The sequence below is a fragment of the Meriones unguiculatus genome, chromosome 2 (assembly GCF_030254825.1).
Source record: "Meriones unguiculatus strain TT.TT164.6M chromosome 2, Bangor_MerUng_6.1, whole genome shotgun sequence".
Classification (NCBI taxonomy): domain Eukaryota; kingdom Metazoa; phylum Chordata; class Mammalia; order Rodentia; family Muridae; genus Meriones; species Meriones unguiculatus.
Window position 1 is genome coordinate 191,161,141 of NC_083350.1, and position 14,562 is coordinate 191,175,702.

A 14,562-nucleotide genomic window follows, 5' to 3' on the forward strand; every position below is an offset into this window, starting at 1 on the left:
CAGGCTTATAGGACATTCCCAGTTGACATCACCATTCCTTGCTACAATGCTAAGCTGGATTTGTTTAGAGGCGTCATCTATCTCCCAGTGTATCAAAAATAAGTAAGAATCCTGGGTGAAGGCTATCACACCTGACCTAGCAATGGAGTTATTTTCCACTGCTTACAAATGCCTGGTCTGTTTCCCCAAAGAAAGTATAACCCACTGATGTTAAGGCCAGACTCCAGTTTCAAGAGAGAAGGAACCAAGTCTTTATTGAGAAACCTGCCCACCCGCCTCCCTTACTGTAGACGGTAGACACACTCTGTGTTGGGGTAGGATGGCAGGTTTAGCTGGTACTTCTTTTCCAGAGCAGGTGGTACAAAACGACCTCCCAAGTAATGATATCGCCCAGTAAACTGGGTTGCAGACTTCTTGGGTGCTGTCAGTGAGATGAGTAAATCTGGTTGGATTCCGCCAGGATTTCCCTTTTCTACATCCCATCCTGAAGACAGAAAGTAGTATGAGTAAGTACAGAAGGCCCAGTCCTAAAGAAGAGTCCCCACCTGAGGAACTCTGAGTCCCATGTACTATTGTGTTTGGGTGTTCCCACAGGGCCAGCATGACCTTTGCTTCCCAACCCTAATGGAGAACATGGAAGGGTACTTTCAGATTATTTCAGACCTGGTCTATACTGTGGGTCAAAAACCCAGTCCCCTGAGCACCAGTCCCCCACCCATCTGAGGACCCAGCACCTGAGGGAATGTCGATGCTAGCAATGGGCACAGTAAGTCCACTCAAGACACTCAAGATGCTGTGGAATGGCTCCCGGACATCACCCTGAAAGCTGAAGCCAAAGATGGCATCCACCACCAGCTCATACAGCTCATCAACCATCATGGGCTGTAGGGGAGTAGAAAGAGGAAAAAAATGTCAGGAACTGCTGTCACATTGGGAGGGCTGTTCCCCTACTCAGACCACAGAAGCATGGATATAATTGTTTTCTAAGGCACAGAGTAAAGAGTCACTCATTCAAGTTATTTTGAACACAGGCATATTTTCTGTTATGGGTTCCTGCCTGCCACTGGGGAGAGTGGGGCTGACAGTGTAGGGGAGCCTGAGACTGGAAACCAGAAGGGACTGGTTTTGGTCTTAGCTTTGCCTTGCTCCAGTTCTGTAATTTTGGGCAAACCATTTCTTTGTATGTCACTACAGAATAATTTTTTGGGTTTTTTTTTTTCTGTTTTGTTTTTTATTTCAGATTTCCTACCCTTTAATCCATACATCTATAGGAAAGATTCGAAATGAGGCCCTGAGAACCAGTTAAATACATGCTGGAGGAACCATTTGACTGCAGAATAAGAGTACCTGGAGCTGCAAGTGTTGGGAAGTTGTGCAGCACACAATATGGAGGCGCTTCTGCACCACTTCTATTCAGAGAGCCCCTTTTATGGCAGACAGACATGAGACAGGGCAGCTTGTTATGAAAACATAAGGGGAAGGGCAGTACTTACTGGAGGGATGAGGTATCAAGCCACCTACCTCTGGGGGCATTTCACCAAGGAAAGGAATGTCCATTTTCTGACACTGAGTCACTAGCCCAGTGAAGAGTGGTTTGTTGGATCTTTTGGGGTAATAGACAGTTGGCTGGTAACCCTATTTGAAAAGGAAAGTAGCTATTCAATCTCCTATCCCAGAACACTTTCAGTTTTCTTTGCCAAAGACTGTTAGCATACTCACAAAAAGTTTGAGGTGTCGCGCACAGACCAGGCCGTCACCTCCGTTATTCCCGGGGCCACAGATGACCAAAACAGTAGGGGGGCTCTTGGACATGGACGTGGGGGGATAAGCCTGAAGGCAGAGGTGCAAAAAGTCCGGGCAAGTCACCGCCGTCTTCTCTACCGCCCGAGCTTTCACCACCCTTTACTGACAAAGTCTTCACGCCGTGCCACCTACCTTGGCAATGGCCGTGGCACAGCTCAGCCCCGCCAGCTCCATGAGTTGATCCACGCTGAACTGGTATTCATTAAATAGCTCCTCGTCCACGGCCCGAGCCTCCTCCTGGCTGAAGGAAGGCCTGGCCTGAGTCCGCCACTGGGGTGCTGGGGGCACGGCCTGCCCCGCCCCGCCCCCGCAGGAGAGCGCGGCCGTACCTCAGGTATTTCACGGTGGCGCTCGCCATGGTCTCGGAGCCCCGGCGCTGCGTTCCCCACCAGGTAGATCCTGTCCAGCACACACTCTGCCGGCTTGTGATCCTGGGCAGGCGCGAGCCCGCAACCAGCAGCCCGAACCCTAGCAGCGCCCGCAGCCCGGACATTCGGCACGCAAAGCGCCGACCGCCCGGCGCATGCGCAGGACCCGCTCTTCACCAGTGCCGTAGTTTTCGAGTCCCAGGCTAACAGGCGTTCCGCACACCTTCGTTCCGGCCTGCGTTCTCGGTTTTCCCCACTGTAGCAAGAGTTCCATACTTCTTAGGTACAGATATGCTTCGCTCGCTATGTAACCCAGGGTGGCCTAGAACTCGCAGCAATTCTTCTGCCTTCAGCTTCCTTCCTGGGAAGTGGGATTGCACGCATGTACCATCTATCGCAGCTCTTTTTTAATTATACAAGAATTATCTCTTCTAGGGAATATATTTGACCTCTCTCTATGCCTGTTTGTTTTAACATTTAAAAGTATGGGGGTGGGTGATAGTAGTGCACGCCTTTAATCCCAGCACTTGGGAGGGAGAGGTAGGTGGATCTCTGTGAATTCAAGGCCAACTTGGTCTACAAAGTGAGTCCATGACAGCTAAGGCTACACAGAGAAATCGAACTCCACCCACAGAGAGAAAGAGAGAGGAAGGAGAAGAGGAGAGGAGAGAGAGACAGAGAGAGAGAGAGGAAGAAGAGAAGAGGAGAGGAAGAGAGAGGAGAGAGAGAGAGAGAGAGAATAAGTTCTTGTTCCCAGGCCCAGGGACCTACTCTTAATTGGTGAAAACTCCCTTGCTCAACCCCTTATGTCAAAATATGACTAGACAACGCTATAGCTCTATGGTTTTCACCCTTTAAATATGCAATACAGCTCCCCCTTGAGATGTGGTTCAGATCCTGAATTGGCCGCCTGCCTGAGCTCAGAAAATAAGGCTTTTATTTTAAGCCTCTGTATCTGAAGTGAATTTTCTTGGCTTCCACCCGGAAACCAACAGGGTGAGGAGGCGTGCATGTGCCCTGGTGCACATGTAGTGGTCAGCGGGCAATTTGTGGGTATCGTCATCTACCAGGTGGGATCTGGGGATCAAGACAAGTTGTCAGGCTTGGCAGCCAAGTGCCCTTTCTCTCAGAGTAATTTTGTGGGTCCCTGCCATACCTATTTTACTTGTTTGATGTAGGAAATAGAATTTTTAAGGCTGTAATAGTGGCTGGAAAAGATTCCAAGGTCTTATTCAGGACCTCAATAGCCTTATTTTCTGATTTCGCCAGCATATGAGTGGCTTCCTTTTACATGTTACTCAAGACTCCTTAAAGATTTTCTGGAGGAATGTTTTTTTTTTTTTTTTAAAGTCAGCTGGCTTTGTGTTTGAGTGTTTCTCCGTGTGGGTATATTTACATGAGCTTAGGTGCTCACGGGAGCCAGAGGAGTCAGATCCCCTGCAGCTTCCCCAAGCTGTCTCATGTAGTGTAGACTGCTCTTACGTTTATGATGTCAAAGATGGCCTTAAATTCCTGATCCTCTTGCTGAGATCCTGTGTCTGGGCTACTATGGCTGGCTTTATTTAAGTTTGGTGATTCTGAAGATTCATTTCTAAAACACAATGTAAAACATGTTTATTTGACATAGGTACTATTTTGACCTACATGTGCCAGATACTACTATGTATTACTTTGTTTCACAGCAACCCTATCATTCCTATTTTCAAAGGTAAGAAAACATGATCTGCCCAGTGATAGTGATGGTTGGTGGAGCTGGTATCTCAGCAGGCTGACCTACAATTTGCATGTAAAATTTGTTCTTTATTCACCAGTTGCAGAAACATGTAAATAATCTCTTATCCTTTCTGATTTCATTCTGATGAAGCTGTAGCTATAGAATGAGACAAAAAACAAAACAAAACAAAACAAAACTGTGCTTGGTGGTATATGCCTCTAATCCCAACATTTGGGAGGCAGAGGCAGGTGGATCTCTGTGAAATTGAGTCCAGCCTGGTCTACAAAGTGAGTCCAGGACAGCCAAGGCTACACAGAGAAGCCCTATCTTGAAACAACAACAACAACAACAACAACAAAACCCAAAACAAAATGCGGCAAAAATATCTCGTTCACAGAACTCATGAGACAACCAATGAGAGATGTTTGCATGAAGGCCATCTCTGAGTGCCAATCCCTTTTGTTTCTGCCATGCAGCCTTTCAGGTTTTCCATGGTGAATGGTTTCAGATCCAAATCAAGAGTCACATGGATTGAGTCCTGAGTCCCAGAGGTTTTTTGTCAGTATTCTATTTTAATTCTGCAGTAATGTATTTTTAGCCAGCATAGATAAGAATAGTCAACCAGGTAAATAAGTAAGGAAATGGTGGCTGGTTAGGCGCTTGATCCAATGGCAACATTCTTGTGTGGCGGACTGTTGGAGGTTGGTCTGATGCTAAGATCTGGCTACACCTATCTTTGTTTTGTAAACCTGCCTAAGACAATCTAATTGATTGATTGAACAGCCTATACCTGGGCAGGACAGAATGGGGTAGGCGTGGCTAAGGTTCCCAGGCTTAGGAGGACAGAGAAGATCACGGGAAACAGAGGGACAGGAGGTGAGGAAAAAGGAGGATGCCATGATGGGTTAGCATGGAGAAAAAAATCTTGTGGGCTTGGAGGAAGGGCTCCCATAATAGCATAAAAAGACCCAGACGAATAATACAAACAAGCAAGCACCATGGGATTATATGTGGAAGGTAGTCCAATTGAGGAGGATTAAGGTGGATGACATTGGATGGGGGCTGGGAGATGGATGGTGAGGATATTGAGACAGTGTAAGGAAATTATCTGCCCTGTCAAAGGTAAATAAGGAAATTATAAATCTAAAAGGTGTTTGTGTCTTATTATTTGTGATAGTCGGTTAAATAATACTGCCTTAATAATCTTAGGGCTAATAATACACATTTTATAGCCTAACACTTCTAATATTAATTCTTTACAACAACACAGACACCGTATAATTTGCCCTTCTAAATCCATTCTCCTTTTGTCCTTTGCTACCAGATCCTGATTTTTATTTCTTTGTGGAGCTGTACAAGGAAATCCTACATTTTCTTGTCTCCCTCCAGCAAGTAAGAATGACTATGTAATAAATCTTGATCAGAAATTATATATATCCCACTCCCATAGAATACTCTTTGGGAGGTGTTGTCTTTTGTCATTTTGCCTGTTTTTGAGACAAGGTCTTACCATGAGCTCTGGCTGTCTCATTGTATATACAAGGCTGGTCTCAAACTCACAGAGATCTGCTTGCCTCTGCCTTTTGAGTTCTGAGATTAAAGGAATGCACCACTATGACTGACTTCATAGTGTACTCTTAAAAGATGTGTCCTCCACTTCTTTTCTTATTACTAGCTGAAATAAAGGTTTGATGCTTGTCTTAGTGCTGTGATGAAACATGACTAAAAAGCAAATTGAGGAGGAAAGGGTTTATTTGGCTTATACTTCCACATCACAATACATCATCAAATAAAGTCAGGAGAGGAACTCAAATAAGGCAGGAACCTGGAGCAGGAGCTTATGCAGAGTCCTTGAAGGGATGCTGCTTAGTGGCTTGCTCATCATGGGGTGCTCTCTGTTTGCTTTTTTATAGAACCCAGAACCACCAGCCCAGGGATGGAACCTCCCACAATAGGTTGGGCATCTCCCATGAATCTTTTTTTTAAATAATTTATTTAATTTTTAGTACATTAGTGTGAAAGTGGCAGATCCCTTGGAATTGGTGTTACAGACAGTTGTGAGCTGTCATGTGGGTGCTGGGAATTGAACCCAGGTCCTTTGGAAGAGCAGACAGCACTCTTAACCACTGAGCCATCTCTCCAGCCGCCCCCCCCCCCCATGAATCTTATGAAAACATTTTCTCAGTTGAGGTTCTCTCCTTTCAGGTAACTCTAGCTTGTTTCAAGTTGACATAAAATGCAGTCCTATAGGTGGAATTGCCATGGCCTATATATGCTGCTCAGGTTCTTGGCTACCTGAGCAGTATCAGGTATATATCACAAATTGGACCTCTGCCTCTTAGCTCTTTCTCTGGCTCTTGAGCTCTCTTGCTGTCTCCTGCTTTCTCCCCTTTCTCTGTCGGGGCGCCTCCCCCCTCCATGTCCCTCTCTTTCCTTTTCCTCTCTATCTCTCCACCTCCATCCAATAAACCTCTCTTATATAATATCTGTTGCGCACATCATCAAAACTGTGGATTACTTTCCTACTCCTTCCTCATCCCCACTTTTGCAATGCTGGGGATAGAATTCCAAGCTTTTTGTTTTCTAGGTAAGTTCATCTAGACTCCCAGCCATGATAACTGGACTCATGTCTATTTAAATCTCAGGCATAGCCAGAAAGCATGAGAGAGTAAGATTCAGTTTTGTTTCTTCTACACCTTTTTATTATTTCATTCACTTCTTATTTTACCATGATCAGAGATAAATTATTTTTATTTCAACCTTAAAAAAAATGCATTCATCTGCTACTTGTCAAAGTTGGACCAGGGTCTTTTTTTCTGAAGTTGGGACCAGTCAGTAGATCCTTGGTTTTATTTTGTTTTGTTTGTTTGATTGGTCGGTTGGTTGGATTTCTGAGACAGGTTTTCTCCGTATAGCCCTGGCTGTCCTAGAACTTGCTCTGTAGACCAGACTGGCCTTGAACTCAGAGATCCTCCTGCTTCTGCTTCCCTAGTGGATTAAAGACTGCTATCACTGCTCAGCCAAATTCTTCATTTTTTTTTAATACAAACCATACCAATCACATGAAATTTCCAGTTTGCGTCTTTTAAAACTTTTTAAGATTTATTTATTTTATGTGTCTGAGTGTTTTGCTTGTCTGTATGTCTAAGTACCACAAGTATGCCTGACCTCTCAGAGGGCAGAAGGGCCTCAGAGATCCACTGGAACTTGAGTTATAGACAGTTGTGATTCACCATGTGGGTGTTGGGAATTGAACCTCAGTCCTCTAGAAGAACAACAAATGCTCTTAACCATCTCTCTAACCCCTCCCACTCCCAGTTTGCATCTTTAAAGGGAATCAGTTCATGACTGTCTGAAGCAATTGGAATGCTGGATTATTCTAAAACCTTAGGATTTGGTCCACTTTGTAACCCCCCCCACACACACACACACTTGTATCCAATTCACCTGCAGCTTTTAAAAAGTGACTAACCTTGGCCTGGAGCTTGCTTAGCATATGCCCTATTATGCCTTCAGTCTCTAGCTGCAAGCAAAAGAAACAGAAACAAACCAAAAAGTGAGTTAATTTGTATGAGTCTTCTAAGGATCCAGCTCTATAAAAACAAAGCTTTTCACACTCAGGTCCTGGATTTACAATCTGTACAGCCAGCTCAGGTGAGAGTGGAGCTTCACAGCTCCTTATGTAACTCAGTCCTACTGAGAAAGCCTGGCTAAATAAGCCTGACCAAACCAAATTTGTGACAGGCTTCATGTTCTTGCTGAGATAGAACAGGCCTGAGATTTCCATTCCTCAGAAAAAGAAACAAGACAATTGGCCTAGGGAGATAAGGATGCCTAGCTACTGGTCTGAGAAGCCCCTAAGCCCTGAGTCATTTAGCCTCCTTGGGCACCAGCCGATCGCCATTTAGCCACAGTAGGAATTACCCTCTCTGGCTTTAAAAGAGACCTTCAGCTCCCATGGCTGCCACCATGTTGTGAAGGTGGTAACCCCAGCTAGACCTCTGCAGAATAAGCAGCCTTTGTTGCTTGCATGCTACTGAGTCTGGGTCCTTCTTTCATCGTGTTCCGGACCCTAACACCACCTGGTACTGTTTGTGTGACTGGAAGTCTAACCCATTTAACCTTTGAGGCTTCTTTTCCTCATCTTTGTTTTATTGTTGGACCATTTTATTTATTTATTTATTTATTTATTTATTTATTTATTTATTTATTTATTGTTTTTGAGATAGTGTGTCACTATATAGCCCTGGCTGGCCTGGATTTGCTATGTAGACCAGGCTAGCATCAAACTCACAGAAACCTGCTGGCCTTGCTCCTTAGTTTTGTTTTTGGAAAAAAAAATCTTGCTATGTAGCCAAGGCTGGCCTTGAAGTAGTGATTTCACTGCCTCCTTGTTCATGTTAGGATCATAGGTCTGTTCCATCACACCCAGCTCTCTCTTTTCCTCATGCACTCATGTGAGGAAATACCTGTAAGTGCTCAAAAAATGTCACAACATCTCTATTGTTGTGGTGGCTTCAGATGTCCTATGGGGGACAGTAATTGGAATGTCTGCTCTTTCATATCTCATGTATATACCACTCCTGTTTCCCACATGGAAAGGAGGCCATTGAGAAGGTCAGTGGTCCCAGAGTCATCTGAGCTAGGAAGTAATTTTTAGACCCATTTTGGCAAAAGTCTTAGCAGTAGTGACATCCTAATCCAGAAAAGCAAGAGTCAGTGTTCACTATCCCTTTACCAGTCTTTTCTTGTCTAATTAAAGTCTCCCAAAGAGGAGCAAAGAGAATTTTGGTGTCTGCTTGGGAGCAACATGTCCATACCAGTCTGAAGAAACTCCTACCTAAAGCCCCTAAATATGTATATTTGGAAGTTCCTGCAAAGGGCTGTGGCCAGCAGATACAGGTGACAGATTGTGCAGAAGTCAGACTGGATGAATGTCCTGTGTGGTCTTTGCTGAGGGTGAGGGTGAGGGTTAGATGGGTTAGGGTTAGAGGGTTGGGGTTAGGGTTAGGGTTAGGGGTTAGGGGTTGGAGTTAGGATTAGGGGTTAGGCTTAGGGGTTAGGGGTTAGGCTTAGGGGTTAGGGTTACGGTTAGATGGCTAGGGTTAGGGTTAGGGTCTTTCTCATAAAGGCCTCATTTAACTTTAATTACCTTCCAAAAGTCTCCCAAGTAGAGTGAGATCAGAGATCAGTACTGCACCCTTTCTTTCTTCCTTCCTTCCTTCCTTCCTTCCTTCCTTCCTTCCTTCCTTCCTTCCTTCCTTTCTTTCTTTCTTTCTTTCTTTCTTTCTTTCTTTCCTTCTGTGTGACCCTGTGTGTGTTGAACATGTCTCATTTTGGGGGGGGGGTGTGCACTTGGGCGTGCACATACACATTTGTGTGGTCACACTAGCTGCCTTCCCTCACCACTCTCCTCTCTGTTTCCTGAGGGAGGGTCTCTCAATGGACCTGGAAGATCTGATTCAGCTAGTCTAGCTACCAATTTACCTCAGTGGCCCCCAAGCACTGAGATTCTAGGTGGATCTACATATCCTCCTGACTTTTATATAGATGCTGGAGATCTGATCCCTGCTTCTCATGCTTGAACAGTAAGCATCTCCTCTACTTGACTGTCTCCCTAGCCCAGTATCTCACCCCCTTAACACCGCACAATGGAGACTGCATCTCAAGATGAGTTTTAGTGTGAACATTCAAACCATAGCAAACACATATTATATTGATGTTTGCTTTATTCAGTTTTAGTCTGTTTGGTTCATGGAGACCCTGGTTACAAAGTTTAGTGAAACACAGCTGTAGTCCTGGCTACTCTGGAGTCTGAGACAGGAGGATCACTTTAGCTTGAGGCCAGTCTGTCTCTAAAAACAAAATACAGTGGAAACCATTAAGGTGACTCAGGCCTGTAATCCAGGAATTAGAGAGGTAGAGGCAGGAAGTTCCAGTTTGAGGCTAGTCTGGAGCTACATAGGGTGACCCTATCTCAAAAACAAAAACCAGCTGGGTATGACAGTGCAATCTGTTGTCCCAACACTTGGAGAGGTGGAGACAGGAGAATCTGGTGTTCAAGCTTCAGCCTCAGCTACAGAAACAAGTATAGAGGCCAGTTTGAGTTGTTCAAGACTCTCAAAAAACAAAAACAAGACGAACAACTTTTGGTTATTCTATCACTTAATGAGAGCTCTCCTTTTATTTTGTAGAATGAAAGCTACCCCAATTCATAAATCATCAAAAGCCATTTAATCTAAAAAAACTTGTGATTTTGTCCTTTGGCAAAGATAAACTGTTCATATAGGATTCCATGGAAGATAGCAAGAAAGTTTAAATGGATAAATTAAGGTAATAGACTGTTATAGTGAAAGTGAACTGACTGAGATGAAATACAACCAAGTAAATAAAAGCATACAATGTTTAAGCTGCCCAGAGCAGCTCTGAATTATTTATTCTGTTTATTTGAAGTTGCTTTTTAATTTGAAATATAGTTAATTAAATCTATCCTGTGTACTTTTGCAAATATAAATGCTAATCACCCTTATATCTCTAGTTATATAAAAATTTTAACAAAATGAGGCTTTAATTTAATTTAGTGTCTTTTCAGATGTTTCTAAAATCTTGGCTTAGATTTTAAAAACATGGGGGCTGAAGGTACAGCTCAGTTGTTCGGGTGCTTGCCTGGCATTTGTGGGTTCCATCTCTAGTATCATTAAGCAAATCAAAACAAACAGGTAACCCAGATGATTGATAGTATGTTTGCATACACCTTGTGCACATATACATAAAATGGTAATGTTTGTATATCCTCTATCCACATTTTCTTGTTTACTTATTGTTGCTTTAATTTATTTTGTGTGTGTACATGTGTGTGTGTGAGTGCAGGCATGCCTGTGCTACATGAGTATGGAGGTAAGAGAACAAGTTTGTTGCAGTTGGTTCTCTCCTTCGACTTTCCACCTTGTTTTAAGACAGGCCTTTCTTTCTCTCTTTCTCCCTTTCTCTTTCTCTCTCTTTTTCTATTTTTCTTTCTCTTTCTTTCTGTCTTTCTCTCGCTTTCTCTTTCTCTCTCTTTCTTTTTCTTTCTCTCTCTTTGTCTCTTTCTCTTTTTTCTCTTTCTTTCTTTCTCTCTCCCTTTCTCTTTCTTCCTTTCTCTCTTTCTCTATCTCTCTTTCTTTCTCTCTCTTTTGTTCTCTTTCTTTCTCTCTTTCTCTCTCTCTTTCTTTCTCTTTCTCTCATCCTCTTTCTCTCTTGATCTCTCTCTCTTTCTTTCTCTTTCTCTCTTAATCTCTCTTTCTCTTTCTCTCTTTCTTTCTCTCGCTTTCTATCTTTCTTTCTCTTTTTCTTTCTCTCTCTTTCTTCTTTCTTTCTATTTCTCTCTCTCTTTCTCTCTCCTGTTCTCTCTTTCTTTCTTCCTTTCTCTCTTTCTCTCTCTTTTGTTATCTCTTTCTTTCTCTCTTTCTCTCTTTGTTTCTCTTTTTCTTTCTTTCTCTTTCTCTCTCTGTCTTTCTTTTTCTTCTCTTTCTTTCTCTCTGTTTTTCTTTGTCTTTCTTTTTCTCTCTTTCTCTCTTTCTCTCTGTTTTTCTTTCTCATTCTCCCTCTTTCTCTCTCTTTCTTTCTCTCTCTCTCTCTCTCTTTCTTTCTTTCGACAGGATTTCTCTGTGAAGTCTTGGCTGTCCTGGACTCACTCTGTACACCAGGCTGGCCTTGAACTCACAATGATCTGCCTACTCAGAGTGCTGGGATCACAGGCTTGGGCCACCACTCCCGGCTGAGGCAGTCATTCTTGTTTCTGCCATTGTTCTGAGTACTCCAGTCTATCTAGCCCAAGATCCCGTCTCACCTCACGTAGGAGTGATGGGATTATAGATGAACAACCCCTCATCTAATTAGATGTATTTATTTTTATTTTATGTGTATGGTTGTAATGCCTGCATGTATGTTTGTACACCTTGGGCATGCAGTACCTAAGGAGTCTAGAAGAGAGCATCGGGTCTCCTGGGATGGTAGTTACAGACTGTTGTGAGCCACCATGTGGGGGCTGGGAATTGAACCCAGGTCCTCTGGAAGAGCAGACAGTGCTCTTAACTGATGAAGTCAGCTCTCCAGGCTCCCAGTTTTTCATGTGGTTTCATATGAACTCAGATCACAAGGCTTGTGTAACTTTTACTGATGAGCCATTCCTTGGCCCTGTTGTTTTGAAACGGGGTTCCACTGTGTACCCCTGGCTGTGGCCTGGAACTCACTGTGTGGACCAGGCCAGCCTTGAACATAGTCAATCATCTGCTTCTACCTCCCAGCCTGTGGGTCACCATACCCAACCTGAACTTTTGTTGATTCTCCAGCCCCATCTCCCAAGTGCTGAGATTACAAGTGTTATCACCACATCTGGCTCCCACGAACTTTAAGTCATGCTTAGGTTGCTTATAATACCTAACATGATATTATCAGTGTTTTATAAGTATCTGTTACATTGTTTATGAAATAATAAGAGAAATAGACTTGTTTCATGCAGGCACTGTTTTCCTGCCACTGCTGTTTTTCTGTTTTGGTGTTTGAAGACAGAGTCTCTTTATGTAGCCCAGACTGGCCTGGAACTTGTAAAAGTCCTCCTGTCTCATTCTGTTCAGTGTAGAGATTGGAGGTGTGTGTCACCATACCATCCTTTTACCCTTCTTCCTTTTCCTCTTTTAACCCAGTCTCATGTAGCTCTTTTTTTTTTTTTTAATATTGTTTAACTTATTATTGATGAGGGGGGTACACATGCTACAGCCCTCCTGTGGAAGCCAGAAGATGATTTTGGGGAATCAGTTCTATCTACCATTGGATGAGTTCTAGGGATGGAACTCAGGTCACTAGGCTTACATTTTTTTTTGGCTTATTTTTCTGGCTCTCTCTGTTGTTTTAGGCATGTACCATAGAATAGCCTTGAATTTCCATTCTTCCCAATGTTATATCTTAAACTCTAGGATCAATGGTAATTAATGGTATAGGCCACAATGTAAGGTGTATATACTGCTGCAGATCAAGCTCAAATGTAGCACTGTTTTTGCTGTTTTTTTGAGGCAAAGCCTTACTATGTAGTGTTGGCTCTGTGAGAACTGGCTATGCAGTCCAAGATGCCCTAAACTCAGGAGTTCTGGGATTACAAGCATGTGTCTCTGTGCCTGGCATGTCCATGCCTTTCATAATTAAATTGTTTGTCATAGTGATATAAAGACCACGGAAATTGTAGCCAACAGTGTTTAGTCTGTATGCATCTTTCTTAAAATGTAGAGTAAGGATGTAACTCCTGTAACTCCAGCATTGTGGGGCTGACAGGATTGTGATTTGAAGGGGTCTGTCCCAAAAAAACATTTTTGAAGTCTGACTGTGGTGTGTCCTCCAAGGTTCTTGTGTTAAAGACTTAATTCTCAATATGGTGAGGAGACCTTCCAGAGGTGGCATACAGTGAGAGGCTGTTACCTCACTGCTCTGTGATATCTCACACTGTTCTAGTGTTCCCCTCAGCTAGATTTTTGCTACAACAAGTTGTTATAAGAGCCAGCTGTGGCAACATGGATGAGTCATACTGACAGTAATACCTTTCAGTAAAGTTTAGAAGAAAAGATTAAAGAGTGGTACACCATGCCTGTGACCTCAGTACTTGAGAGGTAGAGATCAGAACTTCAATACAATCATCAGCTACAATACAAACTGAGGTCAAGGTCAGCCTGGGCTATTATGCGATCTTGTCTCAAAACCCAAAAGAAGGATGGGGGAGATGGATCAGTAAGCATGAAGCATGGATCAGTAAGTAAGCTGTGGAAGCATGAATACCTTAGTTCCAATTCCCAGCACCCATGCAAAAGTGGGACAGGCCTCAAGTGCCTGTAACCCTAGAGTCTGGGATGAGGGTTAGAGGGGCAAAAACCACACTTAGCATAAACCTTTAGCATAATTTAATATTTTCAAAAATTACATCCACATAAAAAAAGGAAAAATTTTTTAAAAATTCTATCTCCCTCAAGTTAAAGACATTTTGTTATTATGAAATTTCTTTTTCTCAGTAAAGCTAGTACCATGAGTAAATATTATTTGAAGCTGTATTTTTGTTTCTTTTTTTTTTTTTTCTTAAGCCGAGGGACAATTTTTATTAGAGTTTGAGAGAAAGCAACGGTGAAGATAAATTGTGAATCTTGATAGTGGAGTTCAGCAAGCAGGGACCTGGTGGAAGGAGAGCTTTAGAGGAAGCTCAGAGTGCCAGCAAAAGCATTCCTGACATTGGCCAGCATTGGAAAGAAAAAGAGAAAAGAGAAAATGCAGTTAATAGGCTTAGCTGAGAAACAGCATATTAGTAAGAAGAACTTTAAATTAAGACTCCACAACAGTGGGAGTTTTATCCAGGCCTGCTGGTACCAACTTGTAATTGCAGCGACTGAGAAGCTGTGGCAGGGAGATCACAAGTTCAAGCCCTGCCTGAGCTACAAAGTGAGTGAGTTCAAAGCCAGCTTGGGCAACTTAGTGAAACTCTATCTCAAAATAAACAGTGAAAAGGAATAAACCAGACCTGGTATGGCACATGCCTATAGTCGCAGAACCTGGGAGGTAGAGGCAGGAGGACTGGGAGTTCAAATTCATCCTCAGCTATATAGCAAGTTGGAGGCCAGGCTGGGCAAAATGAGACCTTATCTCAAAAACTTGGGTCACTGT

At 43.2% G+C, this 14,562-nt stretch overlaps 1 protein-coding gene across 1 annotated transcript; it reads right to left on the reverse strand.

Annotated features, from left to right (window-relative positions):
- Nucleotides 1–227: 227 nt before the first annotated feature.
- Nucleotides 228–2,341, reverse strand: Naxe (NAD(P)HX epimerase). Its single transcript, XM_021661850.2, has 6 exons — nucleotides 2,133–2,341; nucleotides 1,936–2,044; nucleotides 1,720–1,830; nucleotides 1,522–1,635; nucleotides 735–882; nucleotides 228–484 (listed from the first exon to the last, which is right to left on the reverse strand). Exons 1-6 carry the CDS (start codon nucleotides 2,294–2,296, stop codon nucleotides 282–284), a joined length of 849 nt encoding a protein of 282 aa, XP_021517525.1. The 5' UTR covers nucleotides 2,297–2,341; the 3' UTR covers nucleotides 228–281.
- Between the last annotated feature and the right edge of the window lie 12,221 nt (nucleotides 2,342–14,562).